The 25,639-nt window shown below is 33.7% G+C and overlaps 2 protein-coding genes across 2 annotated transcripts in view; one reads left to right on the top strand and one right to left on the bottom strand.

Moving 5' to 3' along the window:
- LOC125867885 (acetyl-CoA acetyltransferase, cytosolic 1) overlaps positions 1-25,639 on the bottom strand; it is a 934,067-nt gene that overhangs the window by 434,470 nt on the left and 473,958 nt on the right. The gene's annotated exons all lie outside the window — the stretch shown is intronic.
- LOC125867881 (cytochrome P450 CYP82D47-like) lies at positions 22,457-24,348 on the top strand. Its single transcript, XM_049548473.1, has 3 exons — positions 22,457-23,107; positions 23,303-23,622; positions 23,702-24,348. Exons 1-3 carry the CDS (start codon positions 22,489-22,491, stop codon positions 24,326-24,328), a joined length of 1,566 nt encoding a protein of 521 aa, XP_049404430.1. The 5' UTR covers positions 22,457-22,488; the 3' UTR covers positions 24,329-24,348.

The raw sequence follows: 25,639 nt of genomic DNA on the forward strand, positions 1-25,639 counted from the left end.
GAGTTAAGTACCCATGAGTTGAGTAAAGCTGAGGTAAGTGTTTCTTTTAGATTCCAGTTCAAGATTATGTTGGTTTAGATTTCCCCTCACATGCCCGTACATTCAATGTACTGATGTCATTTGTCCTGCATCATTTTATGGTGCAGATACAGGTAACCATGATTAGTATCCAGCACCTCGTTGATCCAGTTGAGCATTCAGAGTGTTTTTGTGAGCCTTCTTGCTTTCCGGAAGATCCCTCTTTATATTGTTTTTTAGTATTTCAATTGTTAGGATTATGGGGGCTGGCTCTTGTCCCAACATTCCTCATAGTATTAGAGGCTTTATAGACAGATAACTATAGTTCTTTAGTCTTTCCATGTTCAGTTGTTTATGTTAAGACTTGGTTTGCCACTTTGGCTACGTTGAATGTTTATCTTTAAACATTCTAAGTTATTTGAGACAGTTGATTTAAATGCATTTGATTTCTTTATTAATGTGTAAAGTCTTATGTTGAGAATCTAGCTAGGCTAAGGGTTCGCTTGGGGCCAACAATGGCACTCGAGTGCAAGTCCCGCCCAAGGAGTAGGCTCGGGGCGTGACACCTAGACTGGTGAATTTTGAGGGTCAACTTGTGTTTTACAGTTGGGGTCTATGGGTCATAGAAGCTTTGCGAGCCGTAGACCAGTCTCATCAAATTTGATCCAATCTTAAAGGTTTCTGAACTATTCTACGGTTGACCAGTGCGGTCCGTAGGGACCGTAGGTCCAAATCGTAGGAAGGGGTTGGCAGTAATATCAGGGCTTTTAAGTCTTTTCCCTAGGTGATTAATTTCTAAAGTAGATCATTTTGGTCCTAAATCTAAGCACTATATAAGTCCCTTAGGCCTAAAAACTACCCATTCTAAACTTTTCTCCTAAATTCCCTCCAAGATCACCCACAAAATCCTCTCTAGACCTAAGGAAGGAAAAAGATAAGGTTTGTCTTGAAGAACTCCAAATCACTAATGATTGTGTCATTGCTTACTAAGGTATGTTAGTATTTATCTATGGCATCCTTTCCTCCATAGGGTTCCTAAATTCTCCAATTTTACAATTTAGATTCTCCAATAAAAGTTAGGGTTTTATTCAATCTTCATAGGTTCTTTCAATCGATTGTTTTCTATCCTTTTATGCATGAATTGAAGTAATTATATGATTTTAAGTTGAATTCACTTGAACCCATGCATGATCCATGATTTTTGGACTATGATCATATGATGAAGCTTATAAACTATGAAAGAAGAATTTATGAAAGTATGCATGTTCTTTCATGAAATTGATATAAATGATTTAAGGTTTCTTTGAGAGTGAAGCATCAATGTTGTTGTTGTTGTTGTGAAAGGTTTTCTCATATACTACTAAGAACATGATTCTGAAAGGGTTTTCTCACAAAAAAAAAAATGATTCATAAGGTTGAAAAGTTTTGTCACCTAAGTTGAATCAAGATTAAGGAGTTAGTCTAAATGAACTTTAGCTTGGATTGTTTGCTTAGATGTGATTTTCCATATATGATGATATGAATAAGGTTAATGACTATTTTGTGCGATTTTTGCTTAGCACCGAGATGATATTGAGATGGTGCCTCTCTCTCCTTAGTAGAGGTCGGGTCTCTAGAGACAATCTCCCTATCCCATAACTATGTGTCACCATAGGATAATTGTCTTAGCTAGACATTAGCTAATGAATCCTCTTTAGCTCAAATTTATGGTTCTTACCTTGGAAAATAAGGACACCCCTTTTCAGTGTAGGGCAGATACTAGATTCCATGTTATAGCTCACACGGTCTATGTTGGTTAAATTGTAGACTTCCCACAATAATGAACTAAGGTTACTTCTAAAGTATCTCACATGTGATTTAAAGATATTTAGCTTGCATTGACCATGATTATAATTTATGTTTTCTAACCTTTTTATCTTATGATTTAGTTGTGTCATTGAATGTCATGTAAAGTCCTTTTTAGCATGATTTCATAAGTCTCATGCATTGATATCATAATTGGTACATTCCATGTACTAATGCATACTTGTTCCTACATTATTTTGCTAATGTAGGGTCAGACGCTCCTACCTCGCACACTCGTGGCTAGTCGATCTGGTGGTGATCAGGAATTGGTGAGTCCTATGTTTCAAGGACCAGACATTTTTACAGCTTTATGTCCTTTCAGTTTTCATACATTGTATGATGTATGGATTATGTCTCAATCACTTCCTTATGATGTAATAAATGGCTTATGAGACTTATGTTAGACTTCCACTTTTGTCAAACAATTTATGATATAAAATTGTTTTCATGAAATCTTTCTTTTTATTATCTTGTATGATGTATTGTAAGTGGCTTGTGTAGGGCCTCTCGGAGTTTTATACGCCATGTTATGCCTAGGGTATACTTTGGGTCATGACATCATGTCTAAAATCTTTAAAAGCTTCGGCCTGCGTGATAGCTTCATAAATAGTCATGACCTACCGGCGCTCCAGCTTCATCTTGGCCCAATTTTGTAGCCCATCCATGAAGTGGAACAACATATCAACATCCGTGAGGTTGGGAATCTGAAGAGTGAGGGTGATGAACTCTTTTACGTACTCCCGTATTCTGCATTTCTGCTTCAACTCCCTGAACTTGTGTTTTTCCTCATAAATGACATTGTTAGGGAAGAAAGCCTTCTTGAACTCAACTTGAAATTGCTCCCAAGTGTTGATGGTGCAAAGCCCCTTCCCTATCTCAGACTCGTTATGCCTCCACCATAGCATAGCCATCTCTGATAGGTATAACACGACAGTGTTGATCTTGTACTCATCACTCTTCACCATGTTGCACTTGAAGTAATTCTCCAAATGCCATATTAATTTCTCCACCTCTTGCGTCACGGATTCCTTTGAACATCGGTGTCTTGAGAGCCTCGATGATGGCCACCCTATCCCCATTGGGTGTATTAGATCCTCCAACTTCCATTCCTCTCTTGAGCGCTTCCATCTTGGCCTTCATGGTTTTATTCATGCTTAACGCATCCATCAGCTGACACTCTAAGGAAGTGATGACCTTATTTATCTCATACTATTCATGCTTATGCGCCTCCAAGTCTTTCTGGATGTTGTCATTCTCTTCAAGGGTGAAGTCCTCAAGAATTTTAAACTTGATATCAACCTTGTTCAAGTGTTGGCCTAAGGTCTCAACATCCTGCCTCGCCATGTAAACCCTTGTGATCCCTTCTACTCTAGGTGTGACATCAATGGGATCCTCACCATGTTCATCATTACTTGCTTCAATGGTTGAAGGTGGGTAAGATGTTACTTCGCTTGGTGTAGGGTCAAGCAATATTTCCTCGCTACTCTTAAGGTGCATCTTTCCCTTGCGGTGCTTCTTTCCACCATCCAGCCTGGCATTGGTGGTGCTAGCAGCGTCGAAGTCTCCTTCATTGGTAATTCCCTTAGTATGAACCTTCACTCTAATACCACATTGTCACAAACTTAGAATTCCACTAATACTTTGTGCGACACTTGACAACTTACTCATGAATATTTCATGATCTTTTAAGCTCATGTAAGCCCTTTGAAACATATATTGCTAAGAGAATGAAGAAAGAAAAGGAGAGCTTTTAAAGAAGGCTTTGTATTTATTGGAAAGATTTCTTTACAACTTGCTTGGTTCTTGCTTCAAGCTTGGATGCCTTACAAATGAATGCCCCATCTATTTATACTAAACACCTAGGGCCTAGAGTGTAAATAAAAATTACTACACAAGTCCCTATATATTTACAATATAGTCCATCTTCTAGAATTATGTACAACTCTAGAGAATTCTAAAGTCTTCCAAGATATTTTCTAAGGTCTTGTAGAGTCTTCCACAAACCTCTCCAAGATTCTAGATTCTTCCCCCTTAGGCTAGCTAACTTATGCTTTAATTTTATGTCTAAGTGGATTTGATAAAGTGGCGGGTCACGATATTCTTCTATGTTTCCATCTTTACTAGCTACTCCACAAAAACAAATTAAGTGCTTTCTCCGCAGCTTTAATTTACAACACTAATCTTTTTAAAGTATTTTCTGGAGATGGTAGATTCTTGTGTTGATAACGTGTTATGAAACAATCGCACAATAAGAAGAATATAGTAGAGAGAATAAAAAAGAAAGAATACTTCTTATTCCTCTTGAGGGATAGAGATTAACTAGTGATTTAAAACGAAGGAAAACCCTTTTATTTATGGGGAATAACTAACTTAATGCTAAAATTTGAGTTCCTAAATTTTCTCCAAGGAAATGTAAAGATAGACTTTCACTAAAATAAATTTATATTTATAACACAAATAATATTTTTAATTATGTATATGTCGAAGTTTTCTTGATGAAAATAAACTATTGATTATGAGTCCCTAGGGCAACCTGACGTGACTGACAGATAAGCCGACGTTAATAGCAGGTCTAATTCTGCGATAAAAGAGCTTTATTTCCACACCGAATGTTATGGAGAAGTCCCTAAGAGTTAAAGAAATTCGTAATAGTCCTTAGACTATCTATAAATATGCTTGCAAATCCATCAGTCCAACATCTTTCAGCGATAGAGGACATATGCTAGAAGACTATTCGGATTTTTTCTATTCAGAGTTACAAGTCGGTTCAATAACAAAGGTGAGTCTTATGACACTTGAAAAACTGTAACTGAAGGTACATTTCTATTTATTTTTCTAATATGTTTAGGCTTTGATCGTGTGTTAAATTTATGCTTCAAAAGCTATATGATTCATATGAATCCAATACCATTACACTTGTCACTGACTAATAAGTATTCATACATCCTTAATTAGAGATTTTGATTCAAACTATACCATAAAATTAACTTTTTCAGTCAAGTAGTTTTCCATTTTCCATTGGAACTCTACTGAAATTTTAAAAAGAAAAAACTAAATACCGACCTTTTAAGGTCAGTTCCTTTAAATAATTTTTTTAACAAATACCAACCATTGGGGTTGGTAGTTTTATTTATTTATTTGTGGAATAAAATTCTGATCTCGGTAAATCAATTTTAAAGGTTCTCATATTTTGTCACTAAAGACATTGCCCTTTGGATGTTGATTTTCTTTAGAAAAAAATAAGTTTTTTAAAAAATTAGTCTAAAACCAATCTCCGGAAGTCTTTAAGTTAAATGCAGATTTTTAATTTCATGTTTGAAGTTATTCCTAATAAAAAATACTCTAACTAAAAAACAAGCACAAACTAAACAACGGCCTCAAAAGCCATTATTTGTGCACTCTGGCCGGAAAAATGAATGCATACATTGTAAATTGTAATAATGAATTAGCTAGGCTGCAGAAATATATACTTCATCCGTACATTTTTATTTATTCACTATATTAAAAATAGTTATCAAATAATACTTGTATAATTTAGAAAATTAAAAAATAACTTACTATTTTGTGTGTATTTTACCCTTGCTATTAAATACTATTCAATATTTAATATATTTTCCAAAACATTAAATTGAATATATTCAAAAGTTAATGTAATAATATTATCTCTATTATTTATTTTTTCTTAAAATGTATCAAGTTAACAGTGGACAACTATTATTGGCATATATATGGAAAGAGAAGAGAATAAATCACTTACTCCTATAGTGGGACTTCAAGGCATAAAAGTAACAAAATAAAACTAATAAACAATTACAAATTGAAACTTTTTTTTTTCTATTTCCAAATATTTATTAAGGCAAGAACATATTGAGAACATGAATAAACAAAAAGACAATTTCATTCCAAAATCTATTTACCAAAATTGACCGGCAACACATAATATGGCTCTTAACTATACCCCCCACCCACCCCCACCCCCCTCCAATTATTAATGATGTAACAGTACTTCATTTGGAGAAATTAGAAGTAGAACAAGAAAATGAGAAGTGAAGATGCGCACTGGTGGGTTTGTCATGGTAACAGAGTCATTGCCTACTATAATTCCTAGAGATACGGCTTAAAATTGCAAACCAGACTAATGGGATTCTAGGAGAAGGGAATACATCAGGTAGTCATAAACCAGTTTCTTCATCCTCAAAAGGGAAATCTCTTGAGGAACAACAGGGAGATAAAGGAAAAGGCACAGAGCTAGACTATTATAACATGGAGGAGTTCTCGATGCTCAGATATACTCCTATATGTAATTATACCTTTACTGCTTTGCAAATAGGAGAAAATAATGCAACTGCAACCTCACCCATCAGGAAAGGTGGACTCCTATATCCCAATGACTTGGGTAGTTTGGAATGTGAGAGGAGAAAATAAGTGGTATAAGGGGAATGAGTTAAAAAAATATATCAAAACTAATCATATAAAGGTTGCAGAACTAGTGGAGAGTGAAGTAAAGACAGATAAAGCTAGCCAAGTAATACAACATAGATGCTCAATATTTCATTGCCAAGTTTAAAATAAAAGGGTATGGAATGCATACTAACTGTTATCTATGGATTTAACACAATGGAGCAAAGAAGAAGTTTATGGACTGCCATTCAACAACTAGCTGATGGTATGAACTTCCCTTGGATTCTAAGGGGTGATTTTAAAATACTTAAATCTCCTAAAGATAAGTTGTTTGGTAATTCAGTGTCATATGGAGAGACTAAGGATTTCAATGAATGCATTCAATAAACTAATCTCACAATACTCCCATGAAAGGGAGAACACTATACATAGACTAATAAACAAGTCATGACAGAATTTATAGGAGAATATAAGCTATTTGGCTATGGGGAGTGGATGAGTAAATAGGGCTATATTATCATTGAATATGAATGCCCAAATGTTTCATATCATGCTCCAATGCTCTTGTCCATTAAGATAATCTCATGGAATGCCAAAGTGCAATTAAACTCTATTTTTCAATATTTAGTCACCATACAACCAACTACACTCTATTGTAGAAAAGGGTGGAAAAAGGGATGAATGGAGATCACATGAGGCACATATGGTCAAATCTAGAAACACTAAGGCCTGATTTCTGAAAAGTTGAACAAAGTGGAATAGCAACATGTAAGTAAGAAGATTGAAAGCTATAGTCACTACACCAAAAGAGACCTTTAGCGGCAATTGATTTTAATTTTAGCGGCAATAGTTATTGCCACAAATACATTTACCGACATTTGATTAAATGCCATTGGATCCAATGTCGCTAAAGCCTTTAGTGACATTTATGTTGAATGCCAGTAAAGACCCTCATTATTGCCACTAAAAGTAATTACTTTTAGCGGCATTTACTATTGCCATTAAAGCTACTTTAGAAACAAGCATATTTGTGGCATTTAAATTCACCTTAATTCACATATTTTATCCTCTTTTATAACATCAAAAACAAAATTCACAAGAGAAATAAGTTCGAAGGTAGTAAAGAAGAATTATCAAACTCAAAACAATGTCATTCACTTAAAATAAGAACAAACAATCTTAATACATTCAATTTCTTATCTTGTAGCAGTAAAAGAAACTATGAATTATCCCCATGGTATTGTTTTTGTGCCAACAAGGTTGCAATGTGTGTAAATGAAGTGTTTCTGCTTCTGCTAGTGGATAAAATGACTCGAGCTCCGAAGGAAATCCATCCTTGATGCACGGGCCTAACATAAATTTCGAAGAACTTGTGGAATATGGAACAAAGACCTCAGGAACTAAAATCATAATTCAACTTTCAACTTTTTTGTTTCCACTTTTAGTAATACTCCATCTGTCCCTAATTACTTGTCCACTTTGCCTTTTTTAGTTGTCCCTAATTACTTGTCCATTTTGACAAATCTAGAAAGGAAATTTTTTTTACCTATTATACCCTCAACTAATTACTTTGAAAATGTAGAACTTCTTGAAGATCTAAATTTTTTAATTCACCCACTTCATAATTAATAGGGGTAAAATGGTAAAGTCATTGTGTCAGTCATTGTTTTCTTAATAGGTGTGTCAATTCAAAAGTAGACAAGTAATTAGGGACAGAGAAAGTATATGATAAGAAATAGCCAAAATAAAGCATGATAATCATTTCCTTTTTGCCTAGCCATGACAAAGCTTAGGAAACCAATATTTTATTCAGCCTTAGGTTTTTGCTTTGGCTTTTGTAAGGAGAGGTAGTGAAAGTTCAATGTTAAGTAGACCTCAAGGTTGTTAAGACCCATGTGATTTAACTTTAGGAAACATCAGAGAAAGTTTAGAATATTAGATATATTTCAATGTCCCTCTTCTATCTTCGCAATTAGTTATTCATTCATATATTTTACCCCTAAAGAATGTGCTTCTTCTCCTTCTAACCCTAAATCCTTCTCCTTCTCCTTCTCCTTCTTTCTCTGTATATATATATATATATATATATATATAGGTCAACAAGAGTTGGACTAACACAACATATACAAGTTATATCAAAAGTAAAGTAAATTATACAAATAGGGTTAATTTGGTAATTTGACTCATTATTTTATTACTTCTTGATTATTATATTACTATTATTATAGCTTACAAAGTTGTACCATCTGCTATGTCGTAAGTACCTTTAGGTATAGCTTTGATGATTCCAGTTCAGTTATGACTTCAATTCTTAAAGAGTCGTCTGTACTATATACTTTACATGTAGCACACGTGTCTTATGGTGGATGGATCTTCAATGTTGTAAGCGGGAATGTAGTCTATTGAAAATTTTAATCCTACTTCTTTGTCGATTAACTGATTTCTGGTGGAAATTTTAAGCTTGCATGTTTCTAATGGGGATTAAGATCCCTTAAATTGTGGGGACTAATAAAATTCAAAGTTACAAAAACAAATGTAGAACTTGATTAATTTAGTTTGATCACCATAATACTACTTTTTGAAATTGAGCATGTATAGTGAGTTTTCTAAAAAGTTTGTCCAGTTGTTATTCTCATTATTAAGATACTTAAGGTATAATTATGTTGATGAATGCAAAATAATAAATAAGCATTCTATTTGGCGTACCTTTCTGAAAAGTCATGTTATATGAATGATTTGTACAATTCTTCTTGGCGCTACCATTGAAAAAGTAATTTTCTTGAGAATATATTAGAGTTTAACATTGCTTTTTCATCCTTAATGTACTATTTTTTCTACCGATCGTTTAATTTGTGGACTTGCATATCTTCTTTCAATTACGGTCCTACAAAAATGGTGACTTTTCCTTGTAATTCTGATGATCCGTAGAAAAGTGATACAAAGATAACAATTTATTATATTATGCGTTTACTGGTAGAACTAACTTGATGTAGGGTATCAAAGAATCTTGAAGTGATGGTGATCGATCATTAAGAACTAGATTGATTGTTATGTTGTTTCTAATCATTTTAATGTTTTAAATTTACAGGTAAAGCAATTTGTCACTTTCTTTTTAGTTATCGTATACGACTTCTGCTTTAATAACATGGGTTCAATTCATTTATTTTTTGTCAGCATTTACATTTTTATAGTTCTGACATTATATCTCTGTTAGATTGTTAAAGAACTTTTCTTATGACCTCTTTATAGGTTTGTTATATTGAGAATACGATGGTATTCTAGTGTTTATAATGCAAGACTTTATGCTGTCAAATGTATTTTATATTTGTTTGTCTAATTACTTATTTGTTTGCTGCTAGCTAGAAAGGAATGATTGTTTTCTTCAGCTTTTGGTTATGTGATTTCCCCCTTTTATTGTGATATATAAAATCCACAAATATGTTATTGAGTTTAAAAATATATTATTCTTTTTATGGTATTACTTGGGTCACAAGTAAACTTTGGCCATAAGTAAGAAATTATTCTTACATTCTCCCACTTGGCTCAATCACCATATAACATTAATATTTCATAAACATTAGTTGCGCATACAATACATCTCTTCTATAATGTCCATCATACATACCACAATATAACAAACTATTAATGTGAGTTATGACGATTGTACATAAATTTTAGGCTACATACTTCCTTTCATATACTACTACATTAGCAACTTATCATACTAGGTTCATAAGCTATAGAACATATAACATTACAGTCCACAATGATGTCTCATAGAGACTTATCTTGTAATATCTCAAAACAATAATGTATACACTATTATGAGAAATAAGAAATTCATTAATGTATATCATAAATACATAATTGAGCTGAGAGTGTAAAAACATCATAAATGTATCAATCAAAAGTACAACCAAGACATATTCTTTGAACATGTTCTTTAAAAGTCTTTGGTTGTAAGCTTTTTGTTAACAGATCTGGAATAATGAGATCAGTTCTAATATTCTCAAGTAACACTCTTTGTTTCTGAACTTCTTCCTTGATAGTAAAGTGCTTTAATTCCATATGTTTGACACATTTGGAGTACTTATCGTTCTTGGAGAAGAATACTGGTGTTGTATTATCACAATAAATTTTCAGTGGCTTGGTAATGGTGTCGACAACCCCAAGTCCTGAAATGAAGTTTTGCAGCTATAATGCATGAATTGTGGCTTCATAACATGCCACAAAGTTTCTTTGCAGCTTTCCAGTGATCAATTCCAGAGTTACTTTGATATCTTCCTAGCATTCCGACCGCAAAATTAATATCCAGTCTTGTGTAAGTTTGAACATACATCAAACTTCCAACATTAGAAGATTAAGGAATTGATTCCATTTCCTTTTTGTTCTATATCATTCTTTGGAAAGTGCATGAGATTAAATTTGTCCCTTTTTTGAATAGGAACTATTCCTGTTGAACAATTGTTCATGTTAAATCTCTCTAGAACACTTTCAATATAGCCTTTCTGAGACAATCCCAATAATCGTTGTGATATATCACGAAATATTTCTATCCCTATCACATAGGATGCCTCACCCATATCTTTAATTTCAAAGTTCATAGAGAGAAAGTCTTTCATCTCATGCAATATGCCTAAATCATTAGGAGCAAGTAAAGTGTCATCAACATACAAGACTAAAAATATAAACTAACTCCGACTAATCTATTGATATATACACCGATCAACGGTAATCTCCTTAAATCCAAAAGATTTATAGTGTCATTAAACTTTATATACCATTGTTGTGAGATTTGTTTGAGTCTATATATTGACTTCTTTAGCTTCCACACCATTTGATCTTTTCCTTTAATTTCAAAACCCTCTGGTTGGTCGATATAAACATCCTCCTCGAAGTCTTCATTAAGAAAGGCACGTTTCTCATCCATTTGATGTAACTCTAAATCATAATGAGTTACCAAAGCCAAAACAATTCTTAATGAGTCTTTCTTTGAGACCGGTGAAAAGTTCTCTTTATAATCAATGCCTCCTCTTTTTTGGGTGTATCCATTGTCAACAAGTCTGGCTTTATATCGTTATATATTAATACCATTTAAATCGTGTTTGGTCTTGAAGACCCATCTACACCCGATTCTTTTAGAACTTTCTGGTAATTGAACGAGATCCCAGACTTTGTTGTATTCCATGGATTTTAACTCTTCATTCATGACTTCAATCCATTTATCATACTCAGTGCTTTTTATGGCCTGTGAAAATGAAACCAGATCTTTATTAATTTCAATGTCAAAATCTGACTCTCGCAAATAAATCACATAATCATTTGAAATGACTGATTTTCTTTTTCTTTGAGATTTTCTTAATGGTACTGTTTGTCTTAAAAATAAATCACATAATCATTTGAAATGACTGATTTTCTTTTTCATTAAGATTTTATTAATGGTACTGTTTGTGGTTCATTTACGTCAGATACTTGTAAGTTAGTTCCATTTTGAAGTGTTTCACCCAAATGTTGTTTAACTTTGTTAAAGTGTTCTTCAACAAGAGGAACGACATTTGTTATTGGTGTGGAAGTAGATGCATTCATGGGCACGGTCCGTGCTGGTGGTCCGTGGTTTGCCACTGCAACCCCTCCCCAGCCAGCTTAGAAAATTGGTTAAGTCTCGACTCACGGACAGATCCACAGTCCGTAGATCAGACCACGGTCCGTGGTCTGTGTCCGTGGATCAAGACCCCCTTTACCCAGCCTCTGACATGAACTACGGTTGACCAGCACGGACCGTCGTTCGATCCACGGTCCGTAGGTCTGACCGTAGATCGAAGGTTAGCAGCCAGTTAGCTGAAAATTCTGATGGGTCAACTTCAGATGGTCATAAATCTTAGCACAAAATGAATTATGTGTCCCATGACCTATGGTTAGATAGATAATTGGATTATCTTTCCAACGCTATCGAGTTTGATAAATTTCGACATCCGAGTAAAACGTTATGCCCATTTTAGTGAAGCCCTGTCGGGCAGACTCGACCTACGGACCCAATCGACGGACCGTCGATTGATTGACGGACCGTCAGTCAGGTCCGTCAGTCACTCCGACAGCAGCTAATTCAAGGGTCTTTTGGTCTTTTCCTATTTCGTTTAACCCCTTAGATACGTTGTTTAAACCCTAAATCATGAGGTTTTAATCAGTTTAAGCCTAGAAACATAACTAGAACTTATCCAAGTCAATTCATTAATCAAAATTTAGAAAATTAGAAGCAAGAGAGGAGAAAAAGGTCAAGAACCCTAGTTCAAGAACGCAGCGAGGTTTCTTCAGTTCCAGCCCCGAAATCGAAAGATTTCTCCGTGGAATTCGTCACCAGGTATGTGGGATTTCACTAGTGGGTTCTTTTCGCCCATTAGGTCCCTAGAATTCAGTCAGATTCTTGATTCCATGATTATGAACAGACCTAAGGTTTCTAGAATTATAGCAGATCATCATGAATTAGTTATTTAAATGTTCCAAATCAGATTATCATGTTATTGCTCAGTTTATCGCATGAATTTCAGAACCCTAGCTATGTATTTCTTTAGTTCTTGAATTACACATGCTAGGTCAGATATTTCAGTATTCAGTTTTACATGCATCAGTTTATGAATGCATCATTATCAGATTAATTGTTGCATTCTCAGTTTGCATGTTCAGTTTCGAGCTATCCAGTATTTACAGAAATTCAGTCATAACTAGTTAACCACTTAATTCATTGGGAGTAGCATAATACCGAGTTGGACTAGGGTTTCAGCGTACCCATATAGTCCCAGAACTACGAGCCACGTAGGTGTAAGTCCCCTCTGTGGGCAACATCAGTTTAGTGATCACGCCAGCATGCCTCTATACCTCTGGCAGGGTATATTGGGTCCTCTCGATGGGGCGTATACATCGGACTCCACATTTAGCTCATGTGGTTTTATGTCGGTTATTAGTAGCTCCCACAGTTCAGTCAGACTCTATTGCATTGACCATATTTCAGTACAGTCAGTATTCAGTCTCAGCATGTTATAAATTTGGTCATTGCATCAGTTAGCTCAGTATTCAGTATTTTCAGTATCTATATCATGTTCAGATTATTTCATTGCTTTATTACTTTGTTCAGTTATATGTTATTTCAGCTTTACTCTATCCTACATGCTCAGTACCTTTCAAGTACTGACGCATACGTGCGCTACATCTTCTCGTGATGTAGGTCCAGGTTCTCAGTATCCAGATCACACTTAGATCGGTTCCCGATCTCCAGTTCAGCAGAATCAGTGGTGAGTCCTCATTCTCCGAGGACAATAGTCATGAGTTTCTTTTCAGTATTTTTAGTCTTTAGTTTCAGTTTTGCTAGACCTAGTTGGGGCATGTCCCAACATTTCTAGTCAGTTTAGAGGCTTATTTCAGACATAGATAGATTCAGCTTAGTATTGAGTTAATAACTTCTTTGTATTAAACTCATTAATTTTCATATATCTCAGTTATAGTATATGGGTATTCCCCATCTTTCAGATTTATTTATGATTTAGCTTCCGCACAGTTTCTATTATTCATATTATATTTAGTATGCCCATGATCATGCCAGCAGGGTTAGCTTAGGATCACTTGTGGTCCTAGGTCCCGTGTCCGCGTCTCGGGGGTAGCTCGGGGCGTGACAAAATTACTCATCATACTCCTAACCATATCCATAAGTGTTCGATTACGCCTTTCTGCAACACCATGTTGTTGAGGTATTCCTGACATAGTACATTGTGCACATATGTCGTGTTCGATTACGCCTTTCTGCAACGCCGTGTTCGATTATGCCATGTTTTTCAAGGAATTTTGCAAATGCACATGGACATTGTCTTGATTCATTATACTTTCCATAATATTCACCACCTCTATCTGACCTAATGATTTTCACTTTACTATCTAAATGTCTTGCAACCTCATTAACGTATACTTTGAGAGTGTTCGTTGCTTGACATTTTTCTTTTAACAAATAGATAAATCCATAACATGAAAAATCATCGATAAAGGTGATAAAATATTTTTCTCCACCAAAAGATGGAACATCAAAGGATCTGCAAATATCAGTGTGTATAATTTCAAGAAGCTGAGTGCTACTTGTTGCACCTTTCTTGGTATGCTTGGTTTGCTTTCCTTTAATGCAATCCAAACATATATCAAGATCAATAAAATTCAGATTCGAAAGAATTTCATTCTTTACTAATTTTTTTAAATTTTTCTTTGGATAAATGACCCAAACATTTATGCCACAAATAAGCAGAACTTTCATCTAGTGAACTACGTTTAATTCCAACATTTTGATGAATAGTGAGAAGGGATTCAGTCTTGACTCCTCTTGAGTCTTCCTTGTTTCTTAAGTCTTGACTCCTCCTGAGTAAGCATACTGGATAATTCACTAACATCTCACTTATCCTTGATAGTGTTATAGTTAATTTGGAAAGGTCTATACTCAAGAGGAAACGAGTTCAGAATAAACTGAACCAAGAAGGTGTCATCCACTTTCATCCCCAAGGTCTGAAGTTTTGCTGCAATATTAGCCATCTCGATGATATGATTTTGCATACTACGCGACCCATCAAACTTCATGGTCGTGAGTTCGGCCATTAGTGTACCAACAAGAGACTTATCAGCAGAACGAAAATGTTCTTCCACAAACTTCAAGTATTCCCTGGCACTTTCTATTTGTGGAATAGTACTTTTAATGTTGTTAGCAACAATCATTCGCATAAACCTAATGCTTAATCTGTTAGAGCGTTCCCATGATTTATGAAAAGACTTGGCATCCTCACTGCTCTTATCGATAATGGCAGTAGGTTTGTTATTCAGCAGAGCCAAGTCAAGATCCATCACACCTAAGTGGAACTGGACTTGTTCATGTTATTCAGAGAAGTTCAATCCATTGAACACAGTAACAGACGAAGAATGTGAATGAAGAGGAATAACTGCAAAATAGATATACATGCTCACAAAATAAAAAAATAATGTGAATTCAGTAAAGCGATAAAAATATAGCGTAATTCTCCTTTGGGTAGATACTATGACACATTATCATAATTTAGATGTCATTTTTATCTTCAATAGGTGATTGAATATTTTTAATCAAATATATACGACATCTTTGGATATACAATATATGTTTGACTAAAAATAATAATTTACCTCATAATTTTCACTATTCGTAGAATGATAGATTCACCTTTGGGTAAATTCTTAAGTTCTGGCAATAGTAAAAGTCAATTTATCTATTTATTTTTCAATAGAGGCATTTAATTAACATTCATAGATAAATGAAAATTTTATGAATGCCTATTTTTCATAACCATACTAGTTTGGCCATTTGGTGACTAGCAAACTATATGAATACAAATGCACACATAATATCATAAAATTTTGTGCATGTGAATAATTTTATACATTTTAGTTTGACCACTTTGGTGACTAACAAACTATAGAAACATAATACATGTATCAAGTGATCATAAATATTATATGTGTAGACGTTAACTTCTCTAGTTTGGCCACTTCGATGGCTAACAAACTATTTTGCACAAAGTACACACATATTATTTATTGCTTAGTATAACGACCACTTTAATTTATTGTACAATTTAAAAACAAAACATAATTATTACATTATGGGAAGATTAAGATTTTTCAGAAATTGTACAAATTAGATTTTGCTAACAACACTTTATTAACATAAGAGTCCAAACACCTTAAATAGTCAAGCACAAAATTACGCTACTACAAAAGAATTCAACAATAAATTTGAACATAATTTGATTGGACAAAATTAAACTTTCAAGAGATTAATTTCAAATCACAAAACTAAATCCAATAAATATCACAAAAACTCACAGCGCTGAAATTTTAGCAGGTGTATAAGTTCATAGGCGTAAAGAATTACTCCTATTAACAACTATGAGTACGTATAGTGATTTTGTCAATGTTAATATGCTTGAGGTGATGTCATATCTTTACACTTAATTAATCTCATAATTTGTTATTCTAAAATCAACAGTGTTCCATCAATGAACTTCAATAAGTTTGTCCCTTCAAATCTTTATTTTAGACGAATTCTTATAAAGTTTCTTTCACTTTTTTTCCCTCTATTTTCAATGATACTTTTCTAGTCAAAACGGTAAAATATAATACTATGTATATATGTAGAACGATAAAATACTTTTAGATTATTTTCACTAGTTAACATATTCATTAATATTATCAGTTAAAACAATCCAGGCTCGGATGCCACATGTAAAATTAAATACTTTAATACACATCAGGATCTTGAACACGATAACCTTACATAGAGATCGTTAGAGGCACATACCTGATGCGGAAGACATCATTACAAAAGAGAAGCGAAATCGTTAGTCATAAATTAGTTTCTACCTCCTTGCCCTAACCTTATGTTACCACAGCCGTTAGCGATGGAATTAATGTAGAGAATATGTGGTAACCCTAATGGGTGGAGGGAGGACCAATTTATAGAGGTTATGACTTAATCTGGTACGTCCATCAAGTACCCAATGTACGGACGAGATCTATTCTTCATTAAATATTATTTATGGTATTATTTGGGTCACAAGTAAACTTGGGTCATAAGTAGGAAATTATTCTTATAGCCTTTTCATTCATTGTTGAAAAGGTAATGGATGTGCTGGATGTTCAAGATGATAGCAGTTGAAGAAATTATTCACAGTAGCGCATATTATCATCTACTTTGAGTCTTAAGTGTTAGATTTGGAGTCCTTTTTGTGCTTCTGCTTTATCTTTCGTGGTTTCTCGATCATGTAATTATTTCTTTTGGTGCTTGAAGTTTGCTTTAAAACTTTGCAGGTTAATCTTTTACTAGAGAAAGTTGAACTGTTTCATTCTCAGAAGTCCACATATATTGCAGACATTAAATTTCCCAACTCTTTAAGTTTGTAATTATAAGTGAAGTGGGATTATATAAATATCTTTATTTTGTATATGTTGCTACGGTTCAATGACACTTATAATGTAATTAGTTCTGTTGAGCCCATGAATCGCACGGGGTTTTCCTTCCAGTAATTGTTCTATGCAATATACATTCATAACATTTCCCTTCAAGTAATTGTTCTATGCTACATACTTTCTTTTCTATTGCATAACAACTTAGTACCACTTCTTCGCTCCAAGTTGCATCTATTTTGATTTTTTGTGTTGTAACTAGATGAAGGCACGTGCCCGATACATATGAAACGACCATAGTTAAGAATGCTTGTAAGGCGAGAATAGCTGAGAATACTTGTTAGGCAACATCTGATAAATCAGTAAAGCAATTGAAGTTTGTTTCATAGAAAAACTGCTAATACATGGATACACATTGATATATGTTATGTTCAAGATTTCACCGTCTATGTATGTATTTACAGATTTACAGAAGTCGTCGCAAAAGACAAAGTAATCCATTACTATGTTGGCGGCAATCATCTTGACTATCTCTATTACCGTTGTAATTTTGTGACATTTGAGGCTTTCTGTTGAAGTAGGAGAAATGTCTTTAGTAGTTGATGTAGAGTATATTTGCAACAGTATAATAATATCAATAAGCGTATTGGGCCCTCTCTTCAAACTAACTTTCAAAAAGATAGTGCAGGGACCAAATGTAGCAGTCAAATTTTCTGCAAAAACAAATGAGAAGAATGAAAGAAAATACACAGCTATAAATAAAATATCTAAATATCTGTTGGGGAAAACACTATGTATTGATTTAAGATGTAAGAATATTTAAAGGTACAGTAAGACAGCTACTATATATTGGCATTCATAAATCACAACTTTAAAACTATAATCTTTTACTCTATATATAAGTTCCCAAACCACAATATCAATAATGAAGAAATTAGAAGATTCAACTATTGAGCAATGTAAAATAAATGAAATTCAGATACCTGTTAAATGAGTTGCGACCAATTCTTCTTCAACTTCTAGTATAACGGGCTGGGAAGATCACTGAAAGGCAATGATGCGTCAATCTTCAATTCCGGAATGAGCCATCAAATTGCACCTTCAAAATGTTCATGAAACGTACAAAAGAGATCATTTCATGTAATGGAGGTGACCAAGGTTTCCTTAATGAAGTATTTGTATGGTGGCATAGGTTGCCTAGAAGGGTTAATTTCTTAAAGAACTTTTGGTCAAATAATTCAAATGAGGTCAGCGTTAAGAATCAACTATTCGGGACAGATCCTCCAAAAGTATACTCTATACATTATCTCGGGTTAAAGCCATGGGTGTGTTATAGGGACTACGATTGTAACTGGGACATAGGTGATCAATGTATTTATAAATTATGCTAGCGATATCGCGCACGAGACATGGTGGAAACTACATGACTCAATGGATGAGAGTTTACAAAAATTTTGTGGATTGACAGAGCAAAGGAAAATTGAATTAGAATGGGATAGAAAATTGGCTGGAAAAACTGGATTTAAAGATGAACATTGGAGGATTAATGTTACTGATCCTAGAAAATTTTCTTGATTTTTTTTTTCATTTAATATGTATGCTAATGCTACTATATATAGTAGTACTTTTGCACAGAGTACTTATGAACATGGCTTCGTGCACTATTTATTCATGTGTATATAGAGGATGCGTGTTCTTCATTTTTGGAACATTATGACTGCAGGGTCACTGTTAAGATGATATGCCCCTTTTCGGGGTTAGGGTTCAATCAAATTAACACTAATTTCGACAGAGTTAATTCTCTTTTGATTGAAAAACATACAAATTCCTTGATATTCATTCTTATTTTCAAGATTGCTCTTTGAGCTCACTTCATCTTTTTCATCCGGGTATTGAAATTTTTGGCAGATTTGTATTTTCAATTTGCACTAATTTGATTGCTTTTCGGATTTTTACCAACAAAAAAATGAAAACTTAATGTAATTCTATATATATGTAAAACTAATAAAGACCAAAACTTCAAAACCTCATAAAATTAATTGTCAAATACATAGGAGTAAATAAGAAACTCTCCATCTTCTTTTTGTTCTTTGCTTATTTAATGACCCATTCTACGAAACTTTACAAATTCATTCAACCAGAAAAAAATAGTAATGAAGAAAAAATTGAAGGTTAAGAGACCAAAAAAATAAAGAAGTACCTGAGAATTGCAGCAGTTGAATGGATTTGAGAAAAATGGAAGATGAAGAAAGATTGGAGATTTGGCAGATGAAAGGATTTTGATGAAAGGGATAAACCGACCTGGATGACACGTATAAACAACCTGTAATACAGTGGAACTAGAGAAGACAACATAGTATGACGAAAATACCCTCAACTTATAAGAATTTGACTTTAAACAGATATGTTGATATCCTATTCTCACTAACACTTCTACTACAGTAGAGTAGAATATAAGTCTCTGTCATGCACCTCAAGAGTCTTTTTTTCTTCGCCAGAAAGCCCAAATCTGTTACTTATTGGATCTGGACCCAAATTGTTTTCTCACAATTTTTTTTTTATTTCCAAAACTTTTTCTAAAATACTTCTAGTCTACAAAAAATTGAGTTTTTTGCATTTTGTTTTTTCAATCAGAATCATATTTCAAGAGAACTTAACAACTAATAATGGCTAAGATTCACACTGAAATGGAGCAAAGATGTATTTATGTATCAGAGATATATGTATTTGGAGATCAAAATATATGATATAAATGATAATATTGAAAACTCATGAAAAGATAGATAATTTACCCATAAACTAATGAGCAGGGCTGGGCATAAAATATCGAAAATAAAATTACCAAATCGAACCAAAATTTTTTGTAATTTGGTATTCGATATTCGGTATGGTATTTGGGAGTAAAATCTTAGAATTGTGATATTCGGATTTGGGTTTGGTATGAAATATTAGTACCATCTGGTATTTAGTATTTTCCGATAAACTTAATGAAGGTCATTTAGAAACATGTATATTACTCGTTAACACAAGTCCAAAGAGAAAGTTAATGAATAAACACAAACAACCCAAATACATGTCTTTTGATTGTATCAATATGTCATTCTTGATGACTTCTTACTTGTTGATCTTCTATTATATTGTGCATCCACATTTAAAAAATAGTATTAACTTTGTAATACAACCGGCTACAACTTCACTATGGTATTACCAAGTACCGTACCAAATCGAAGTTTGATTTACCAATTACTGAATTATCAAACCAAAGTTTAAAATTTTAATATTTGATATCTACTTTTAACTATCAATTATCGAATCCGAAATTTGACAATTCAGAATGCCCACCCCTACGGTAATGAGATTTGTATTCACCACTTAAAAGTTATGGAAGTTACACGTTAGTATTTAACTTCCACCATAATGGTGGATAATTTTTCAATCCAAGAGCGGGTCATTTTAGGCCTACGTGTGTAATTATTTTTAGAAAATGTACTCATGAATTTACTTTTACTTGTTTCTTCAAAATTAAAAAAAATTATATTAATTTAATAGTTAAATATTTAAAAACTATTCAAAAAGGATACTATAAATTATAGTTCTTCTAATATTAATATAATAAAAATAATATTGATCAAAATTTATATAATTTGTCTATCCACAAGTGACCTGATGGGGTTAATATCGGTCGGCTCGGTTCAATTTTGAAGTTTATCGGTTCAACTTATGTGTTATCTATTTGTAGACATGCGAAACCATTAAGAACCATTAAGATATTGGCTTATTGGTGATCGGTTTATCGGCTATTGATCGTTATCGGTTCGGTTATCGGTTAATCCGTTAAGATTTGACAGAAAAAATAAATAATTGAAAATCACTTAGAAACATGATGACAAACCAAATGAATCATGCACATGAGTTGATAAATTGTATCTTGCTAAAAAACATCACTAACACATTGTAGAATAACCGAAAGTTTGAGTTGCCAGAAATAAAAATATGAAACTAAATCCAAAGTCAAGAACTTTATATACCCAATGATGGTGTAATATACCACAAATACAATAAATTACAGTTGAAATAAAATGACAAAAAATGCATAAACAAATCTTTAGGCTGAGGCACAGATATATCGCTTTCTTGAAGGAGATTTAAGTCCACTGCGGCATAATCTACACCGATCCAGCAGTAATACTCTTGACTTCTCCCATCCAGAATACAACAGCCCAACAACATTGTGCAATTCAAGCAACTCCGGATTAGTTGAAGAGTCCAAAGCTCCACATAAGTACACCTTCCTTCAACACATAAATACTCTTTTGTATATAGTGAATATAGTTGAAGACTTAGAATATTTTTCTATGTCTCAACTCTCTCTTTCACTACTACACACTACAATAATATTTCACATTTCTCATCATTTTGAGATACACCTTTCACAAAGGAAGAAACACCACTATTTATAGGGAATAAATTCTTCTTTGTATTGAATAAGAATAAAGTGGATAATAATATAGGCAAATGAATGACCTAAAGGTTACATAAGGTTACAAATGTATAATGAGGTAGAATAATGAGTGAAATTAGTGGTAGATCATGACAATAGTGGTTACAAGAGTTGCACCACAATAATGACCACATTCTTGTCAACTTATACCCACTAACATATGCACTTAATATTTTAAGACAGACAGACTTCCGTGCGAAAGACAGAACGGCAAAAATTCTTCTTGCTTAGTCTGATAGGAAATAAGATATTGAAATAAATAATTTTATAGCAAATGACTATTCATCTATTGTATTTTCATGCAAATAGGGGGCAAGAAAACTCTATGGAAAGATGGTGGTTTAATTCGATGTTGTTTAAGAAGGAGTTTGAACGCAGGTGTGGGCTAAATAAATCAATGGGCAGTCTTGGTCCTATTGAAAATACCAGTGAAGATCCAAATCTAAAAATGAAAAACATTCATAGTTGCAGTAATGTTGATTATTTATTTTTAATATTAAAATGCATAAACACCAACACCCAATAATTTAAAAAAATCAAACCATTAAATCAATAACCTATTGTCAATAAAGTAATAACTTTTTTTCGGTTCGGATTATCGATGTCGATTCGATGTTGAACCGTCCTACATTATTGAGTATCTATAGTCAAAGAACCTTATCCAATTAAAGCCGAATGCCAAATTTTTTTTTTGACATTTTGCATATTGACTCTATTTTTTATTTTAAAAAGAAGCCTAACTACGTAACAAATTAACTATAGCCATGGATTTCTCTCTGATTGCCCTTACACTAGCTATCTCCTTCCTTTCTTTCTTCTACCTTCGCAAGCTTTTTTTCGCAGCTCATACGCGAAATAGAGGTGTACCAGAACCTACCGGAGCATGGCCTATCATCGGCCATCTCCACCTCCTCAACGGATCTCAAATGCCTCACAAAATCTTTGGTCAAATGGCAGAAAAATACGGTCCTATTTTTCAATTAAAGCTCGGAGTAAATCAAGTAGTAATCGTGAGTGATCATAAAATAGCCAAAGAATGTTTCACCACAAACGACAGGGCCTTTGCGAATCGGCCCAAATCCATAGCTTCAGAGATATTGGGCTACAATTATGCCATGTTTGGGCTTGGGCCTTATGGGCCTTACTGGAGAGAGATTAGAAAAATAGTCACTATTGAATTTCTTTCAGCTCGGCGAATCGAAATACTCAAACACGTTAGAGAATTTGAAGTAAAATTAGCTGTTAGAGAGACTTATGAATATTGGCTGAAAAGTAATCGTAGTAGTAATTTAAATGGTGCTGTAAAGATGGAGATGAAGGAATGGTTTGGGAATTTAATTATGAACACTATGGTCAAGATGCTATTTGGAGTACAATACACAGGTATTTAATTTTGAATTTAAGTTATACACATACATATGACTAAGTATTATTCAAAAATTACTAATTTGAATCTCGAAATTCTAACTGCATAAATTGAGAAACAGAGAGTACTAGTTAATAATGCTTTGAGTTCATGTAGTTGTAGAAATTTGGATGTTGAACGAAACGTAAATTTTGGATCCACCACTGTAACAGATAAGGAAGATGAAGAAAGGAGTAAGGCTCAGAAAGCAATAAGAAGATTTCTTGAATTATTTGGGGTCTTTGTTGTGGCTGATTTTTTACCTTATCTAAGATGGTTGGATATTGGAGGACATGAGAAAGCAATGAAAGAGACAGCTAAAGAAATGGACTTTATTATTGAAGATTGGTTAGCAGAGCACAAAAGAAAAAGAAAATTAAGGGGAAATAAATGTGGGGATGAAGATGATTTCATGGATGTCATGTTGTCCATTTGTGAAGACAAAGATCTACATGGTTTTGATGCTGATACCATTATCAAAGCTACTTGTGTGGTACGTTTAAATTTTGTGATCTTAAATATTTCACGTGCAAACTAATATACTGCTGAAATTTTTGGTTTTGGATTGGTAGGTTATGCTATTGGCAGGAGTAGACACTACTGTTGTAACTTTGACATGGACTTTATCTTTACTCCTAAACAACTACCAATCACTAAAAAAGGCCAAAGATGAGCTAGATTCTCATATTGGTAAGAATAGATGTATCCAAGAATCGGACATCAAGAACTTGATTTATCTTCAAGCTATTGTTAAAGAATCGTTCCGTTTATATCCAGCCACACCCCTCTCACTACCCCACAAGTCGATTGAGGATTGTGTTGTTAGTGGCTACAATATACCAAAAGGGACTCGCTTAGTACTGAACATATCAAAGTTACATTATGATCCTGAAATATGGCCAAATCCCCACGAGTTTAAGCCAGAGAGGTTTTTGACGACTCACAAAGATGTCGATGTAAGGGGCAATCACTTTGAGTTGATTCCGTTTGGTAGTGGAAGGAGAATGTGCCCTGGTGTTTCATTGGCCCTTCAAGTTGTGCAATATGTGCTAGCTGTTTTGTTGCAGGGGTTTGAAATTAAGAGGCCTTCAGATGAAGCAATTGATATGAGTGAGAGCTTTGGATTGACAATCCTCAAAGCCTCTCCACTCGAAGTTCAGCTAACTCCACGCTTGAATTCTTATCTTTATTATGAATGAAATGTTGATCTTTTTCAGTATATTAAGGTTATAATTACGCTATATTGATAATTACAATGTTGTATTTTAGTTTTATATTTGTTTTAGGGGAGTGTAGCTATTAAAATTCTTGTCCAGAAAATAATATTCAAGACCGAAAAATATTGCAATAATCGTATTTATTTGTTATCAAAATATGAGTGTTACAACCTCTATGAATCCCTGATTCATTTTTTCGAATAGAAATTCAAGAGCTTTGAGCTTGATCTTTAATTTAATGGCTTTGATCCAGACTTATACTTAGATTCAAGAGCTTTTGAGCTTGTTTTTGAATTTTGATGAACTTGAACTTGATCTTGAATTTAAGGGTTTTCGAGCTTGTTCTTGAATATGGTGATCTTGATTTTGAATTGTTCTTGAACTTGAATCTTTGAATTCTTGAACTTGTAGTTTGTAGAGAAATGAGTTGTTCTTAAACTTGAATGCTTGAATTCTTGAACTTGTAGCTTGTAGAGAAATCAAAGGTGTTTGAACCTAAAAACAAACATATTTAATTAGCTAATATCGCTATAGTTTGAATTAATTATGGTTCACAACTTAATTTTAGCTTTAATTACGTCACTTGTCCTCTTTTATACATATACAAATACAAATTATACACACATATATACAATTATATGAAATATATACAAATACAATTAGCCTCTCTCCACTCTCTGACCTTTCTCGCTCGCCTCTCTCCTCTCTCTCCCAATCTCGCTCTCCTCTCTCCTCCCTCTCCCAATGTCTCGCCAAATATACAAATACATATGTATATCAGTTATATATATAATTATCTGACTAATATACATATACAGTTCGCCTCTCTCCACTCTTTGCCCTCTCTCTCGCCTCTCTCCTCTCTCTCCCAATCTCACTCGCCTCTCTCCTCCCTCCCACAATCTCGCTAGCTAGATATACAAATACATATGTATATTAGTTACATATATACAATTATTTGACAGATATACAAATACAATTCGACAAATATACATATACAATTCGCCTCTCTCCACTCTTTTCCCTCTCTCGCTCGCCTCTCTCCTCATCTCCCAGTCTCGCTCACTACTCTCCTCCTTATAAAATGTAGCTACGAATCATAATTAGGAAACTATAGCTATGGTGGCACCCTTAGAATTTAGGAATTTATTTTTATGTTTTCCTTCATACTTTTAGGTTTTTAATCCCTATTTTATTTTTACTTTTAAAACCGTTTTTCAGCTCTTTCACACCTTTCAGAATCATAATCCTTCAATGTAAAAATTTGTCTTCTTTTAATATATCTTATACTAT

Source organism: Solanum stenotomum, chromosome 6, assembly GCF_019186545.1.
Source record: "Solanum stenotomum isolate F172 chromosome 6, ASM1918654v1, whole genome shotgun sequence".
In the NCBI taxonomy this organism is placed as follows: domain Eukaryota; kingdom Viridiplantae; phylum Streptophyta; class Magnoliopsida; order Solanales; family Solanaceae; genus Solanum; species Solanum stenotomum.